The sequence below is a fragment of the Lemur catta genome, chromosome 9, assembly GCF_020740605.2.
Source record: "Lemur catta isolate mLemCat1 chromosome 9, mLemCat1.pri, whole genome shotgun sequence".
Classification (NCBI taxonomy): domain Eukaryota; kingdom Metazoa; phylum Chordata; class Mammalia; order Primates; family Lemuridae; genus Lemur; species Lemur catta.
Window position 1 is genome coordinate 53,386,052 of NC_059136.1, and position 18,054 is coordinate 53,404,105.

The window sequence follows — 18,054 nt, forward strand, 5'->3', positions numbered from 1 at the left end:
TCTGAACATCTCTGTGGATCCCTAAAGACATACTTTGAGAGATTCTTGCTATCCTCTGTTAAGCGTATCAGTTCTGTTCACCCTGTTTACTCACTGACTGAAATGGAAAGCATCACTTAAGGCAAAGATCTTAAGGCTGAAAAAGGTTATTCTCAACAAGCAACTGGAAAAACGTTCTTGACAACACAGTATTTTTCTATGTTTTGTCAGAGTATTTATACATTATGTTTGAGGCCAACACCTTATGTTCTTTATGCTACCAAATCCAATATGGATGAATAATAGTGCATCATAACTTACCTGAATATAGTGGGCCTTAGCCACAGGTGGGTAATCACCTTTCCAGCTCAGGAGGTTTCTAATCTTATGCCTGCTGAATTACTCTCAGTGCCTCTGGCTGGCCCATTTGGCTCTCTGCAGTCTGATCCATATTCTCTGCTCTCCACTTCCCCTCAATATATAAACCCCTGGAGTGTACAAAAAGATGTGTAAAATCTAGTGTCTTTTACAAATTGCAATGATATTTGTGCATCTTTATTCATCAGAGTCACTTTACCATACTATTTCACCATTCCTCAAAATGCAAACCTCTCTCTCTGGTACACTCCCTCTGAAAATTTGGTGCATTTGATCAACAATTGTGCCAATTCTTGTGCATATTACTTGTAAGTTATTTATGCATTCATGAAATTGTTCTTTTTCTGTGCTACAGTGATGGTGAGTGATGGAGGACAGACAGATTCTGCCAATTAAATATAGTTATAATGAAGAACTTTTCTAGTTTCATGGCCTAGAGTTTCTAGTTCATTTTAATATAGCAAGTTATATTAATTAGGCATATGTAAAGGACAATTTATCACTTTATGGGTTTGTCATTGTGGTACTACAGCTATTCAGTGTTGTTTTTAACCTATTCTCATCACAAAGAATAGATTTAGTGTTTCTCTTGTATTTTAAAGAAAAAAAAGGATGCCAAACTTCTCCAACAATCTGGAATTTTATTCCATCCATATACATGCATAGTAACAACATTTGTTGAGAAATTATTTCTATCAGAAGTAGAACATTATCTTTGTGATCACCAGGTGCAGTATTGCTACTCTTATATTTAAATAGATCTTATATATGAATTAAATTCATACTTGCAGCATTGAGTTTAGGGTTTAGATTTAGACTGTGCCTTTCAAAAGATAAAACTGATTAATACTACCTCATTACTTACAATACTGCTTCCAGTAATTTTGTTCATTCTTTATAAAGTATTGCATTTAACAGCAAAGGTTTAAAAATTGAGACAGAGCTGCATCAGCGAAAGAAAATACAAGTACTATACAAGAAAAATTTGCCATCTTCATTTGACATACATGTTTAAGATTAAGAAAATGGACAGAAACATACGGCTACATACAAATGCAAAGCCTAGTGACTAAGGGACTGTATCTGCTAAAATATAAAGTGCAACTGGAGCCTGATTATCCAAGAATTGAAATCTTAAGGCGAACTCATAGTTATGTGTATTTAGAACATCTTTGCAAGTTATATTTTAGCATATACATAAATCTGCAACAGCATATAAGAAAAAAATCAAGATACACAAGTGCTTTTGAAGCTATTTCTAAAATGCTTTTCTGTATTGTTTGTGACTATTTTCTTTAAAAGCTACTATACAGTGCAAACCATATGTGCTACACAATAACTATACAATAACATTACAAATGACTTTAATATAAAGTTTTTAAATAAAAAATAACATAACCACAGCTATGAATACTGCTGGTAAAATAAATTAATTATCTTTTTTTTTTTTTTGAAAATGGCACCAATAATACACTTTACTAATGGACTGTAATGAAATTTCACCTTAAGTCTTCAACTCAGCCATAATGAATTATCTCCTGATTGCCCAGATGTAATTCAAACAGCTTTTTTTTTTTTCTGGACTGGTTAGAACAACATACTAAACACTGGTACCAAAGGTGACGGATGTTTATTTATTGAGTTAGTTCATTTGACATGTTCTGCCGCATGTGACGAGCAATAAAACTTCTTGTGAGTTATAAAGTTTGAAAGGTTGTTGAACTGGATATCACACAGCCGGCAGTATTTCCCACTGGTTGGAGCCTGGGTGGAACCATTCACCCCTTTCGCTATACTAGACAACTGTTCCTCTGCGGAGGGAATCCCGGGTGAGACGTTCTCATTTGCAGCTAGCGGGGTCTCAGAGATCCACGAGGGAGATTTGTGGCCGTCTTCGTGCTGAGGATTCTGCGAAATGTTCTCTTGCTGGGGGTTGGCGGCGGGTCTCTCCTCTTGTTTCAGTCCACCATTCACGATTACCATGCCTCTATTTTTGGGCAACAACGGCAGAGAATCTTTCTTCAGCACAGCACACCCATTTGAGGAAGCCTGGCCTTTAGGAGATTCATTTTCCGCATTTGTGCTTTGCTCTATGTCAGTGTTGTGGATGACAAGAGAACCGGAAATGTAATCACTTGGCTTTATTCCATAATATGGAGAAAGCTGGTCGGCTCCTTTTGCTTTCTTTATTGCTCCAGGGTAAAGGCATTGTGGAAGAAACAAATGTTTGTTTTCTTCTTTTGTAGCAATGAGCTGAGCGGCTTCACTAAAGACTTTCAGGCCTTGCAGAGTTGCTAAGTGGGATGAAAATAAGTTTCCATTGGGGGAAGTTTGCTTTAGATTCCCATTTTTCTCACATTTTATTATGCTTCTTTCATAGCTGACATCAGGGCTGTTTCTTTCGCTTTCTGGATTCGGAAACACTTTGCTGTCGAGTTGACCGAGGTCATTACGCTGGTGTGCGGTGACCGGGCAGAAATTCTGCTTGTGGGCCAGATAGTTTTCTACCTTGTTGAAACTGATCTTGCACACAGTGCACTCGTGATAGTCCAGCAGCCTTTTGGGAGATGTGGTTGTCCGCTCAGACTGGGATAAACACTTTTTGCTGAGATCTATGGGCACGTCCATCTCTAGGCAGGAAACACTGGAATGAGTAGTGTCACATTTGGAAACTGGAACACATTTGTTGATGGTCAGAGAAGTCTCCAAGTGCTTTGAGACGATTCCTGGAAAGATATCACATCTTGGGTGGTAGCACTCTCCTAGCCCTTCTGTGGGTTCTTGAGTGGAGGTACAAGGATTGCTGAGGTTGCCTACGTCAAGAAATCGCTGTTGAACCAGCGGAGGCCTTTGTTCCTGTTCAGGTAGGCACATCTCATACATCTTTCTTCGCTTGCGTGTACGCATGGTTCTCTGCATGGCAGGCACTTTGCTGGAAGCAGACCTCTTTAGTGGAGGGTCGTGGCGTGTAGCACAGTAATACTGTTTGTGGACCATGTATGTTTCGTGCCGGCTGAAGGTAATGTTGCAAGCTTCACAGGTAGTCTTATTTGGGTCACTTTCCCCATCCACTAGGGGGACACTGGTATTTTTCACATCAACAGGTTTTCCATTAATTTTATCATCATTGCTATTGGAGGTGGAAAGCTTCTTAGTTTGAGCGGAAAAGTCCTTGTCGTGGCCCTTCCCGTTTGGCCCAATTAAATCTAAAACAGTGGAAGAATTGATGCAAGACGTTTGAAGAAGTGGATTCTCAGGATCAGCAGAATGAGCAGCTGGGTTGAGAAGGTTTATGGAGGTTTGGCCAGTGTTGGGACTCACGGCTTCAGATATCTTTTCTGACACACCAGAGAACTCTGGGGACTTGGCCATCTGCTGCCATCGGCTGCTGCAATAATGTTTTTTGTGCACTAGGTAATTATCCAAATTATTGAATGTTATGTTACACTCAAAACAAGTAGCCCCCTTGGGCATCAAAGGGCTGTAGATTACAGGAGGGTAGCTACTACTTCCGTGCCTCAGTCGCCGATGTACCAGTTCAGACATCTTGGCTAAGATCTCTGAAGCTTGAGGGACCATTGTGATATCTTGGGGGAAAGCGAACTGAGATAGGAAAGGGCCCACAGGGAAAGAAGGCCCAATATTAGGCTGAACTGGAGATGAGGCGAGTCTGGGGCTAGAGGGCTCAGACTTTATTTTTGTGTAAGAAAAGCTTTGTTTATTTGTTGTAGGCTGTATCTCTGGTCTCTGATTAGTCAGAAAGAGCTGAGTCTTTTTCTCACATTTGTCCAGCTCTGTATCAGAACTCGCATCTTTAGTCTGCATGGCCTTTTGGCTCTGGGGAAGTTCACTTCTGGTCAACAAGTCTGTGGCTGGCTGTAAGCCATCTTCGGTTCCACCTGGAGAGTGTTCCATGTCACTTTCTCTGGGGAGTTTGCTGCTAGGGACATGGAGCTCCTGGTGCTGCAATAACTCCCTCTGAGTCTGGAAGCCAAAATGGCAGTGATTGCATCGGAAGGCAGCTTGAGTGAGATGGGAGAACAGGTGTTGGTGAAAGTTGATCACAGAATCAGCAGTGTAGCTACAGACGGTGCATTTTAGACTAGCACCAGGGGGGAGGAATTCTTCCATTTTCACTCCTGGAGAGACATACGAAATAAGAACATTGAGAACCATATGCATTGGTTTTCTAATGATAGGGACCTTTACTAATGACCTAACGTCTGCAACGCAACAGGAATAAATTGAAATCTTTCAGAATCTCATTTGTGATATTAGCTTTATTTTCTTGTGACATGTTTTGCCTTGTGTGATAATAGTAATAGCATTTTATAGTTTCCAAAGCACTTTCATGAGTATTATGGCATCAAAATGGAATAAGTGTCATTGTCTCCATTTTACAGGTCAGGAGACACTCTTAAGGAGACTAAAGGAATTGATTATGGTAATAAAGCTATTAAGTGGTGGAGCCACACCTATACCTCAGAGTTTATAATTTCTAATCCAATAACCTTCTTACTACCATACTATGCTCTATGTCAGGAAGAAGTAAACATTCATGAGGATTGCTATTGAAAGCCAGTGCAAATCAGATAAATCTCAGCATACTACATGTAGACTTTAGTCAAAAGATTCCAAAAAGGAACCATGCTGTAAAGTAATTAATAACCTCCTAATTTATCTTTCGTGTCAATCTAGAATTTTATTCATTAGTTTTGCTGAACATGGTTTATCTCTATCCAGGGCTGATATTCAGCTGGTAGACACCAGTACACTAATATAATCAATTTGGATGAGCATCAATGCCCATTGACCACTGCTTATTTTTATTAATAGTCAGTTATTAAATATTTTGAATATCACCATTGACTGTGGTAGATAAGCTTTACTAAGGTTAACTCTAGGTCCTATTTGTTGGCATATTGTTAATCAGGCTTGGCTTACCCCCTCTGTGCTCTAGACTAAAATGAGAACTGTCCTTTCTATTAATAAGCTGAAAACATGGCAGAGCTACCCATTCCTATTATGATAAAAGGGGACTTCCTATCCCTATCTCCTTTTTTCCTTAACTAATCCAATCCTCATTTTCCCATTTAGCTGAAAAGACCCTTGCATCTCTATTCTTTTTGTTTTGTGCATGACTTCACTCACCATCTGAGACAACCAACCTGTTTCTGTGTCCCTGCTTCATCACCTGCATGAAGGCAGCCCCTTTGTAGGGCAAGGGAAGAGGATGAGTAGAAAGGAAGTTGCCTACTTTTATAGGTTCAAAGAAAAAAGCTTGCACTGTACTAAGAGTGTTGGAGGTTGGAACTAGTATTTTGAAACTCAGCATCTATTTTGGCTTTTAAATTATTTAACCCAGGCAAAAACAGCAAAGGAAGTCACCCGAAGGTATCCTACAAGTTTGTATTATAGGTGCTGAAGAACTGTGATTCTCAAACCCTGGTTTGCTCCATCCAAGAATGTACCTCACAATACTTAAAGTTAATATAATTCTGCACATTTGATTAATTTCATTTTTTCATTAGAATGTTATGCGATGAAACTAAAAACAGTTGGCATACAATTCCAAAATAAATGGGAATAGTTGCCACTTTGATATTAAAAGAGGGCTGACTAATAAAAAGCTTATTTGTTTTTCAGTCTAATTTTTCTTAAGGAATTTTAAAACATGATACTAAAAGTAGTTTTATTTCATAAAATCAACTAAGCTGTTATGATACACACTTTGGAAGTCAAGAACATTTTATGGATCCATATTTAAAAGTAAATATCCCTGAAGTGTGATTTTAATTGCACCTGTCAAAGTAACAGCTTTATTTTAATTCAGCAAATACTTATTTTTATGTACCTACTATTTCTTCCCTACCATATGGGAAACACTATGGTCAGTTTCCATAGATCACTTGATATTAAAACAATAAATATTAACGACAATATACAAAGGGTACTGAGAGGTTTTTTTTTTTTTTTTTTAACTATGCTGTTTCACCTCAGTTGAAAACAAGTAGAACAATTTGGCCTGCAGTTGGAGCACTGTAGTTGTTAGAAAAGAATTCAGACCCAAGCCCTTTGAGTAAGATATGCTAAGTATAAGTGGCATTAAGATCACACGGGTTGGTCCAGCAAATCAGATTTTGATTTTATAGATAGATATATATGTATTGTGTGTACATACGTATGTAGAGAAAGGATGGAGTCTCCTGGGGCAACAGAAGGAACAAAAGAGGCATTTACCACTGTGTGAATTCAGGTGCATTTCCAGAGCTCGGGCATTTGAAAAGCTCTTGGTGCATTGCGGGAAGGGGCACAGGCTGGAAATCTGATGGACGCTATCTTCATTTTCTTCTGACACCGGAGCAGCTTCTCTTTGCCTCCCACTGCAATAGTACATCAAATGGGCTTGCAGATTTCGCTCACTCCGATACCAGATGCCACAGGACTTGCAAGGGAATATATCCTCTGCAGGCAAAAACACAGAGACACATTAGCTGCTGACCATTTTGAACCAACCATGGGAAAAGCAGCATTTAGTTTAATTTTTCTCAGAGTCTGCTCTCAGGTAATGAATTAGGCAATCTGACAGTGAAGAGTACGGTGTTGGGTGTTGTTCTACAGTACAGGGATAGGCTTTTAAAGAAATGTTACACTCTGCAATTTAACTTCCCACAGACTCTTTAGAAGTGGTACTGTAGGAGACTCCAACATTAAAAGCACAAGGTACTGATTTCAAATTGTGTTTATGGTTTAGAAAAAAATACACATTTATAAATAATGATGTAATTAACTTATTTGTTTGATTAAAAGGTAAGAATGTAATGGCTAAACTAATGTTAGGCCTGATACCAACCCCTGACATCATTCGTTTATGTAATAAACTAGTTACAGAGTACCTCCCATGTACCAGACTCTATGTTGGGTTGGGTTGAGTACAAAGCAAAATGAAAGACAAAACAGCTGGCCTTAAGACGCTTATAATCTTCTGGGGTTGATGAACAAGTGGTTACCTAATTTACATTACAGCCTGATGACTATTCTGATGGAGTTGTCTGACGGGTGCTCTGGGGCGTGGAAAAGAGACACTCGCTGGGCTGGGCTGGTGGGAGGAGTAGAGAGAGGAGGAGATTGGAGAAGGATGGGAGGGAAGATGATGATACGCCTGAATTGAGGTATGAAGGATGAAATAAAGCTAGGCAGGTGGAGAAGGGAGTTGGGTCATCCTGGCCAAAGGAACAGCCCAGGGAAAGCCATGGGAGCCTGAGTGAGGGACAAGGCTGGGAGGCTGCTCTGTCCTGCTGAGGCAAGAGGCATGATGGGAGGGTGTGGGAAGAGAAGAGGCTGTAGAAGGCAGGGGTAGACCATGACAGAACTTGCAGATTCTCTTAAGAAGTTGTCTTAATGATTATGGAGAATCAAAGGATCATTTTAAGCAACGACTGACACAACTGGATATTCTGGAATCATAGCAGTGGAGTCTAGTTTTCAAAGCAGTGAATTTGGAAGGAAGACTTTTGAATGGTAGGAGGCAATCTCAGTACTCTTAAATGAAACACAAGATTTGAATTGTAGTGAATAGTCACATCATATTTATTAAGTCACGCTACAATATGTAATGTTCATGTGTTCACTCATGGAAAATTTCTTCATGTATGTTTTATTTTTCCCTCCTCCATTTATAGGTGAACAAAGTCGAGTTCACCTATAAATGGGTGAACTCAACTTGCATCCATTGGATGGGTTGAGTAACTTGCCCGTGATCACATAGGTGGTTGAAATGGGCCTGGAATCTAGTCTGAACCACTCTTCCATGATGCCTCGATGGCAAGGGTGGCAGAGAGGAAGAAAAGTTACATTGAGGAAGTAGAATTGACTAGAAGTGATGACCAATACTTTGCAGTCAGACGCTAGAGCAGATGGAAAAAGTTCTGCTTTGGTCCTAGGCTTCTTGTTAGCATATCTGTATCAGGAATGGTTACATTTATCTATACAGGGAAGAGAGGATGGAGAGGTGACCGCTTCTGGCTGGGGCACATATGGTGTGATCAAGTCTGACTTTGTATTGTGCCAACCCAGCACTTTTGTAAGAGAAGCGGGGACCACCCAGAGAGATGACAGATAACACTGTAAAGTGGGACTAAGCCAGGAAAATATGGTCACATTAGATATGTGGAATCTAATATTTCTGCAAGAAATACAGATGAACATGGGATAAGTAGCAACAAAGGTCTAAAACTGCAGAAATAGCTGGATTTGTAATTTGTGAAGCATTATTTTGTAGCTGGTGGTAGAACCCATGGTGGGAAGGAGATAGCTCAGGGAGATGGAATAAAAAGAGATGAGGAGAAAACTAAGGACCAAATTCTAGTGAATATAAGTAAGGATAGCAAGAACAATATAGAGTTTCAAAATGAAATTTAATTTCAAAATTATATACTACTACTATTTATTATGTTACCCCTCCCTCCCAAGTTAATCACATTTGCATTATTCACAAGGCTACACAATTTAGCAAAATGTCCATTTAAGTAGGACAAGTTTAACTGATTAATTTCAGAATGAAAATAAAAGCTCTATGCATCTATGCTGAATTATTTGAAATTAATAGCTGTCTTGCTACAGAAAGCAAACAGCATACACTCTCAAATAGAATTAGAATTAACATTCATACATTAGAGTTTCACAGCAACATCAGGTACTCCTGGAGTCTCTGGTAATAAAATCCTTTTACCTCAAGTTCAAGTTAGGCTCATGTTATTTCAAGTTCCTCATCATCAGAATCAAAGATCCAGTAAAGAAAATAACTACATTTACATTAAGAAAATCCAATAACATTAGCTTAGGTTGGAAGTACTAGATCTATCTATTGGATGTACAGTAATTTCCAAATCACTTGATCATTTCTTTACTCTAAAGGATGATATTACAGCAAGAAAACACTGTTGGATATTTTTTTAATACCAAGACATCATTGTGTCTCTAGATTTCTCTTCTGCATCATTCATTCAGTGTCTTAGAGATTTTCAAGTGTATTTTTGACAAATGCAATTTTTCACTTACCTACTAACTTCAGAATCTATTCTCCTCTTAAGATGTGTCTGCTACTCACATTTTTTTTTTTAACAGAACTAGATAACAGCAGATCTCTGTAGAATACAGATCTTGGGTCCCCTAAACCACTGATTTCCTGTCATATAAAGTGTCACTTTCTGATGTAAGGAATAGAAACTAAGCTCCATATAGTTTTTTTCACACACAAAAAAAAAATCACAAAGGTAAATTTGCCAGGGCATATTTTTAAATTCTCCTATAAAGTATTTCAACCTTCTATGTATTTTTCTTTCTTTTCCTTTTTTCTTTTTGTATTAGCTAATGCCTTGATTTATCTAGGTTATACTTCTTTTTCATTAGTCTATCTAATCAAACTTTGATTTTGTGTTCTTTTTCTTTTTTTTTCTTCAAGTTTTTAATTCTATAACCCTTAGAGAATGCCAAAATTATTCTTCTGTAGAAGCATCAATGAAAGCTGCTGGCCTTCTCATAGCTAAGTAGACTTAATATCATTCAACTCGTTTACGATGTCAGTTTTGTGTATGTGTGACATTCAGGAATCTGATTTTAAATTTTTGAAGTTAAGTATTCTTTCTAAACCCCCAAGAGCAACGATCACACACACACACACATACACACACACTCGTAAAGATAGAGAGAAGATAAAATGAAACCATACTAGAGAAAAAAATCTATTCCTGGTTGCTTGTCAGTAGACATTTTTTTTTTCTCCCATAAATTTCCATCACCTTTACCAAGCTGGGCTATAGCACTCAGCACTTACTATTGACAATAGCTGTAGGCAAAATAGAAGCCATGGCAGCTTGCTGAGGAAGGAGCTGAATTGAGTCCAGCAGGCGGGCAGGGTACATCCCTTCTGTGAGAGTCATCTGGCTGGCAGCTTGTAGCCTTGAGTCAAAATCCACCACAAAGGCAATTAGCTCTTCACCCTCAGAGATGGCCTTCGTAGTTGTGCACCAAAGCTGACCCCCTATTAAGAAAAAAAAAGGAAGAGAAAGATAGAATTGACATAGGATGCTCAAGCCTATTGTACACTAGGTCCATGCCCACCTTGTGTTTTCACATCAGTTTCTACTGCGACAGAGTGTTTCATCAAGACAACAGCTGTGATCCTCTTCCCTCCTAGGTGGAAACTTGTATTCCTTGCATTAAATGAACTCTTTAGTGACCAGCAGAAGACTAAGAACCAAATACAGTATGGACATAACCTGTAGAGAGTTTTGTCAATGTTTGCCTCCCAGGGCTTGCTGGAATCATGAAGCATGCTATTTCATTGGTACAGTGCCTAAAAACCATTAAAACCATTGGTATATTACTGTTGGTAGGAACCCAATGGCAGATTTTATTTCATGTGAGAAGTTACTCTTTCTGTATCTTATAGAAATAAGAAGTGATTTCCATCCCCCACCCCTCCAAAAAACTTCTATTATATCAATATGCCACACATGAACAAAAGCTCCTAAAATCTAGAAAGTTAAAATGAAATCCCAGGTAGTTCATTCTCCTTATGTCTGCTGCCATTTTGGGGGGGGGGGCGGGGGCGATGCTGAATTACTTATATGATATTCCTTACAAATGTAGCTTCTTTATGTCCATTTACCCTGATTGAACTTCCTCAAATGAAGATATGACAAAGATCCTTTTCAAAAAGGCTTATTTAAATAAAGATTTGTTTAAATGAAAAGAACTGTTTCTTCAAACACGAAGATATACTCTGGCTCTGAACTTCAAATGATCACATGTGGTGCATTAAAAAGAAAAATTAACTATGCAAGTACATCTTCTAATGTATTGGAATGTGATAGCGAATGCTCATTTATTTAACATGTTTAGACAGGCAAAGCACTTATATTTTGTTATCTACACTCTCAGGCCTAGATATGTATCCTAAACAGTTATGTAGAAATAATGTAGCATACTTGATATGTTATAAAGCTTTTTTTTTCATTATGTATGTATTAGAAGGCTGTATTTTGAACTCATTAAGCAAGCGAAAATTGTACCCATTTTGATAAGTAATATTGCTCCGTTTATCTTTCAACATAACTGTCTTTTCAACTGCACTTCATTTTTTCCACCCTCGGAGATCATGGTTTTTAAACAACTTGCAGTAAAAATCTGGTGGAAACGATAACACCAACATATGATAGGGCAGAGCTGCACAAAAGAATCAGGACATTGTTTTAGAGAAACCCTGGGCAATTAATTAAACCAGCTGATTAAGCTTTAAAGGTAAGCAAACCAAACACCATCTGTGAGAGTATATGTTTGTTAAAAAATAAAGCTAAGATTACAGACCTCAAATTAAGTTTCAAAGTAATACACAAATATATTAAAATTCTAGAAAACAATTTTTTCTCCCACTTTGACACTAATGTATCTGAAAGCATGCATGTTTACCACAGATTAAAAAATAGATTAATTTGGGTTTTATTTATTTATTTCCCAGTAATAGAAGCTAAACTGCATCATTGTGCAATCAGATGAGAGTTCAAAGTGTGAGTAGTGGTATTTCTGCCCTTCTGCCCTAGAAGACTTTTGTGTTTAGTTGCTAAACATTCTCTATGTGCATACAGATTTAACCTACTTACAGCTGGACACAAGGTAATCATTCGCACCTTATCTTTCCTTTGGAATACATTTTATTATGTTAATCTGTGTAATAAGGAGGTAGGAACCACAATTCAGTTTTGCTTGCTGAGGTGGTCTTTTGGAGTCAATGGATTTCAGTGATAAACTTTACATTATTGGTAAATCCAGCTATGGATCCCTTTCACAAAAGTAAGGAAAGGTTTGGACTTAGATATTCTGGAGAAATAAAGATTTTAGAGAAGGTACCCACTCACAGCTAATCTTTATCACCCGAGTGAGCTATGTCGCAGGAAGACCCAGAACACTTATGCTCAGATTTTGAACCTAAAAGGTCCAATAAATATTAAAATAAAATGCAAAAATATTAAGTTCAAAGAAAAGTAAATAAAAAATAATTTGTTTACATTATTAAATGACCTGGCAATTGTAATATGTATTTCTGCTTTCAGATGTGCCCAGTAATGTTTCATATTTTATCATCTTTATCTCATTTGATGGGTTAGCCTGAGCATATCATTTTAAATGGCTGAATTAGACTGAAAACGGACTGTTAGACTTGATAAGGAAGTCAGTTGTCTTAGGATTTAATCCTCCAAATCATTCATTCATCAGCTATTCATTGACCTCTCTGCTGTGTGCCTCACTGGGCACTTCACACACAGATATGCAATTAGAATCCACACATGTTAGCAAATACATTATATACCGCAATAGGGTCGTCATCTTATATTAAAGAAAATGTAAGAGGAGTAACTGACACTTCTTGGGGGAGCTAGGCCAACTCTCCAAGTTGACTCTTTTATTGGTTCATGAAGAATAAATAGAGGCAAAATATCAAAAGTATGAGTAGGAGGGACCGGCAGGTCCATCATGACTGGGTGAGAAATGAGCACATGTACCAGCTCAGAATTGTGGAAGGGCCAGACTGGACCTTGTGATGGAGCAGGGAGTGGGTTAGGGCAGTGGTGAGCCAGCCTGTTCCACACCAGGAGGGCGAATGTTACATGTGCAGGAACTGGTGTGCTGGTTGATATCGCCTGCATAGTATGAAATACGTCATGGTGAGAATTGTAGCATTTGCCCCAAGAATTGGCAAACACTACAAATCAGGGCTTCCCCCCCTCAAAAAGCTTGGAGCAGGGCAAAACAGCTTTGCATGTAAGATAAAAACAGTTGTTTGTGGCTCATGGTGTGGAGATGGTATGTATTTAGTTGAGTGAAAAAATGAACAAATTCTTGACATGGGCTTTTTTTGTCTCTCTCTATTTCCAGAATATGAGAGGAAACTGAGTGGTAGGAAATGTTACACAGCAGTCATCTGGAGGCTATGACACTAATTCAGTTGTGGAGAAGTGTACCTAGTGAGAAGGAAAAGAGCCAGAGTCAGGAGACACGGCGGAAAGAGGGCTCGGGTGATTTCAAGAGATGAGTAAGAGAAGGAAGATGCTGAAAACGACACCAAGGTTTCTGGCTTGCAAAACCAGATGGTGGTGATGCCATTAACTAGGCAGTGAAGTTGGTGTATTAACAGTTGATGTTATACAGAAAACAAACTATTGGTATTAATTAGGAGCACTTTCTTTGGGACTGATAGGCTAGGTGGTTTACGAAGTTTATTGTAATCCTGTCAACTATTCTTTGAGGTAGGTAATATTTCTCTCACTTTAGAGTTGAGACAACTGAAGCTTAGAGAGGTTAACTAGCTTTCCCAAAGTTGCACACTGGGTCAGTGGCAGAATTATGTCTTATACTTTTGCCTGTCTAACTCCAAAGTCCAAGTGTGCATGTGTATGTGTTGTGTGTGTGTGTATGTGTGTGCATGCATGGACATAACGTATTCTATTTTGAGAATGTAAAGTCTGAGGTACCTGAGAAACTTCTGGGTGAATGTATCTAGGAGGAAGTTGGAATTTGGAGAAGACATACAGGCTGAAGGAAAAAAATATTTTGGAAGTCGTCAGCACATTCTAAATGACTGTAGATGCTCTTTGCATTGATGTGGTAACCCATGGAGACTATAGAGTAAAAAGAGAAGGACCAAAGAGCGAAACGTGGGGCATCTCGACATTTAAGATGATAGCAGAGGAGAATGCACCATTAAAATGTCCAGAGAGCATACATGTGAAAAGATTAGGGAGAATTCAAGAGAATGGCAACTACAACAAGGAAGGGTTGGCTTTTTGAAACTTGCTGAGGTTTTTAGATGATGAATTTAGAATATACAACTTGAGGGAGTCATTTATAGGGAGAGGTAGCTGAAGGATGGTAAGGTAACTTCAGTTACTGATTGAAATAAAATTTTCAGAGTGTGATTGCTAGTGGGGGATATAACCCCATCTGGAAGATGTTTGGGCAATGGAACCAGACTTCCCGGGAGCGGATCTTGGAGCTTGTCACCTAAGCATTCTACCTATCAATTTCCTCATTCTTGAAAATGACGATGATGGTAACTAGTACTGAACTCATAGTGTTATTATGAAGATTATATGAGCTTAGATATGTTAAAGCTGAAGAACAACACCTGACATATAAGAAGTATTACATAATTGTTAACCATTATTATTTTAGTTTGGTCCAGCTGGGTCTGTTATTCTCATTTTTTACTGTTCTGCTAAATCTGAGAGGATAGAAATCTCACCAGAAAGAAAAGACAAACGTATAAATTCAATAAGCAAATGTATCTATGCTTCATTGGAGGCAGTTAACTCATTTTAGAAAAGAAGACTGAGGCTGTATCTGTTTGTGGATCACATACTATATCTTTACCAGTTAGAAACAGAAATAGTTTCTACCAATCTATGTTAATCTGAGGAGGCAGGAGAACCAGTTTCCTACTTTACTGTTTTTAGAGCTAGGGTAAATACGGTCAATTGTAATTCACAATTATGTGGAAGATAGTAGTTTTCATCTCAATTAAAAAGAAATCTGAGCACATAAAAATGCTGTCATGTTGATATTTAGCTATTTTGGTATCTTGTACCAGTTGACCTCATGTTTAGTGGAAACAAACCACAGTTTATTACATTTGGCTTATAATGAAAATACCATTATAAAAATCCCCAGAAAATAACAAGTGTTGGTCAGGATGTGGTGAATTTGGAACCCTTGCATTGGAGAGAATGTAACCCTGTTGGAGGGAATGTAAAATTGTACAGTATGGTGACTCCTCAAAAAATTAAAACTAGAAGTACCTATGATTCAGCAATTCTTCTTCTGGATATATACTCAAAAGAATTGAAAGCAGGATCTCAAAGAGGTATTTGAACACCCAGGTTCATAGCAACATTTTTCACAATAGCTAAAACATAAAAGCAACCCAAGTGTACAGTGACAGATGAACAAATAAGGCAAATATGATATATACATACAATTGATTATTATTTAGCCTTAAGAAAGGGAATTCTGACACATGCTGCAACATGAGTGAACCTTCGGGACATTATGCTGAGCAAAATAAGCCAGTTACAAAAAGACAAATACTACATGATTCCACTGACATTGGGTACTCAACAGCATTCCAAAGGCAGAGGCAGAAAGCAAAATGGTAGCTGCCAGGGGCTGGGATTGGGGGGATGAGGAGTTACGATTTAGCGGATATGGAGTTTTAGTTTTGCAAGATAAAGAGCTCTGGAGACGGGTAATGGTGATGGCTGTACAACAATGCAAATGCCACTGAATAGTACAGTATAAATGGTTAAGACAGTAAAATTTTATATGTATTTTATCACAACTTTAAAAATTGGAACAAATGAGAGTACATTTTTTTTTAATTAAGAAACATCCTCTATGAACCTAGAACATTGGCATGATTTTTTTAAACCATAGCTAAGGATAAGAATATAACTTTTATAATGTGGCTTCCCTATGAAATGGTTTTGAAAAAAAACAACAAGGTCTTGCTGAGATGGAGTTTATGTTATGTGGCCACACAAACCCTTTTCATTTGAATGAATTTTGGATACTTATGTAGATCTGAAAATTGCTAAATGATTTAGTTCCTGGGTACTTTGTTGAGTTGGGTTTCTGCCCTTGTTTCCAGTGCCAGTGGAGTGTTCCTGTCAACTCTCTATGGAGATGAAATTTAAGGAATCTAAACAGGTGTTTTCTGCGGTTTTCATATGCAATAGTATGTTTAATGCTCCAGATTCAAACCAAGTGATTTTTATTATATTAATCCACACTAATAGTATACTGATATGAAAATGAGTAGACGTAAAAGCTTTGGGTGAACACATGGCAATGTAATATACAGTTGGCCTTCCATATTCTCAAGTTCTGCATCCTTGGATGCAAATTATTTAAAAAAATAAATAACAATAACAATACAACAATAAACAATAATACAAGGAAAAAACAAATACAGTATAGCAACTATTTATAAACATTAACATTGTATTAGACATCCTAAGTAATCCAGAGGTGATTTAAAGTATACAGGAGCATGTGTGTAGGTTATATGCAAATGCCACACCATTTTATATCAGGGACTTGAGCATCCTCAGAGTTTGGTGCCTGAGGGGAAAGGTCCTGGAACCAATCCCTCGAAGATACTGAGGGACTACTGTATGTTTAATTGATAAAACTTTTACTACTTTCTTTGTCCTGCCATTCAAGAGTAAATGGTCTTATTTTAAGGAATTACATGCTAATAATGAAGCATAACTAGCAAGCAAAATCACTGAAAATTTGCTTGTCCACAGTGCAAAGATGAACTAGAAAGAGCACTTTCTTGGTGGATATGAAAGTTTAGTTTTAATCCTGACTTGATTACTAGTTATTGTATGATCTTGGAAAATGGCTTTACCTGCATTATATCAAACAACAGCCTTAGACTAGATCCTCTCTAAATTATCATCATCCAGTTGTGAGCAACTTTTTATACTTCTATGACCAATGTGCTCATGATAGTAATAATCACACATTTATCAAGTGATTACTATGTGCTGCACACCTGCACTGTGCTAAGGGCTTTGCATGCATTATCTTAATGATTTCTCCCAAGAGAGCAGTGAGGTGGTTTTTATTTATTCCAATTTTATTGTGGGATCATCAGGCTGGAAGTATAAATAAGTTGTTCAAGGTCACACAGCTAGAGGGGTATTAGAAGGAGAGAAGAAGACAGGGGAGATGGGATTTGAATCAGGCAATCTGACACTTTGTACAAAAACCAGGTGTCCCTAGTCACAGCGCCACCTGGTGGTCACTATGTAATCCCTTGCCCCTCACCTTGATTACAGAGTTGGAGTCATTAGCACAGTTATCTCTCTCAAGCAGAAAGACGATGGTTCACTTTATGAAGCAGTGATAGGCAGATTACAGTTATGAAATTGAGCTGTTAAATGCATAGCTACAATCTGGAGAATAGTATTTATATGTGTAATGTGGATGTGACTCCAAATTATCTTCTAACATGACTAATACCTCATTAAAATAGCTGACACTTAGAAAGCACTTACTATGTGCCTGGCACTGTTCTAAACACTTCACATATATTAAACTCATTTATTAATACTAAATACAAGCAGCACTTTCCAAATTCCCTATTTAAATTGCAAGTTGAGCTGGACATTAAAAGGGGGATCAAGATTCTACCTAACCATGGGACTGGTAATCTTGACTGCACAATGGAGTCATGTGGAGAGATTTAATCAACAGTGATTTCCTGGCTCTATGCCTGAACAATTGAATCAAAGTCTCTGGGAGTAAAGTTTGGGCTTCTGTATTTTTTAGAAGCTCCTCGGAGTGCTTAATTTACTTCTAGAGTTAAGAATAATTGCCATAGGGGTAAACTATGTAAAGTTTGTATAGTGTAAGAAGTGTGAAGCTCTATGAACAAAAAAGTCTCTGATTATCAAATATTTCATAGAAGTGTTCTGAGAATTCGGTAGAGAGGATGGCCATTCTGAAACTCATAAAATGACAACTGAAAATAGCTTTGAATGTTCCCTTTTCCTCTAAAGATTGAAGAATGTGGAAATGATGAGTGAAATCGTGAGGCAAGGTGGATAAACAAGGATGTACTGACCTAGCATC

General features: G+C 37.9%; 1 protein-coding gene across 1 annotated transcript in view; it reads right to left on the bottom strand.

The window, feature by feature from the left end:
* Nucleotides 1–978: 978 nt before the first annotated feature.
* The window catches only part of ZFPM2 (zinc finger protein, FOG family member 2), a 447,763-nt gene continuing 430,687 nt past the window's right edge, over nt 979–18,054 (bottom strand). The window contains exons 6-8 of the mRNA XM_045560954.1: nt 10,193–10,399; nt 6,598–6,822; nt 979–4,496 (exon numbers count right to left, since the gene is read on the bottom strand). Of these exons, the coding sequence (XP_045416910.1) occupies nt 2,005–4,496; nt 6,598–6,822; nt 10,193–10,399 (2,924 nt within the window). The 3' untranslated portion in view covers nt 979–2,004. The remainder of the gene's footprint in view (nt 4,497–6,597; nt 6,823–10,192; nt 10,400–18,054) is intronic.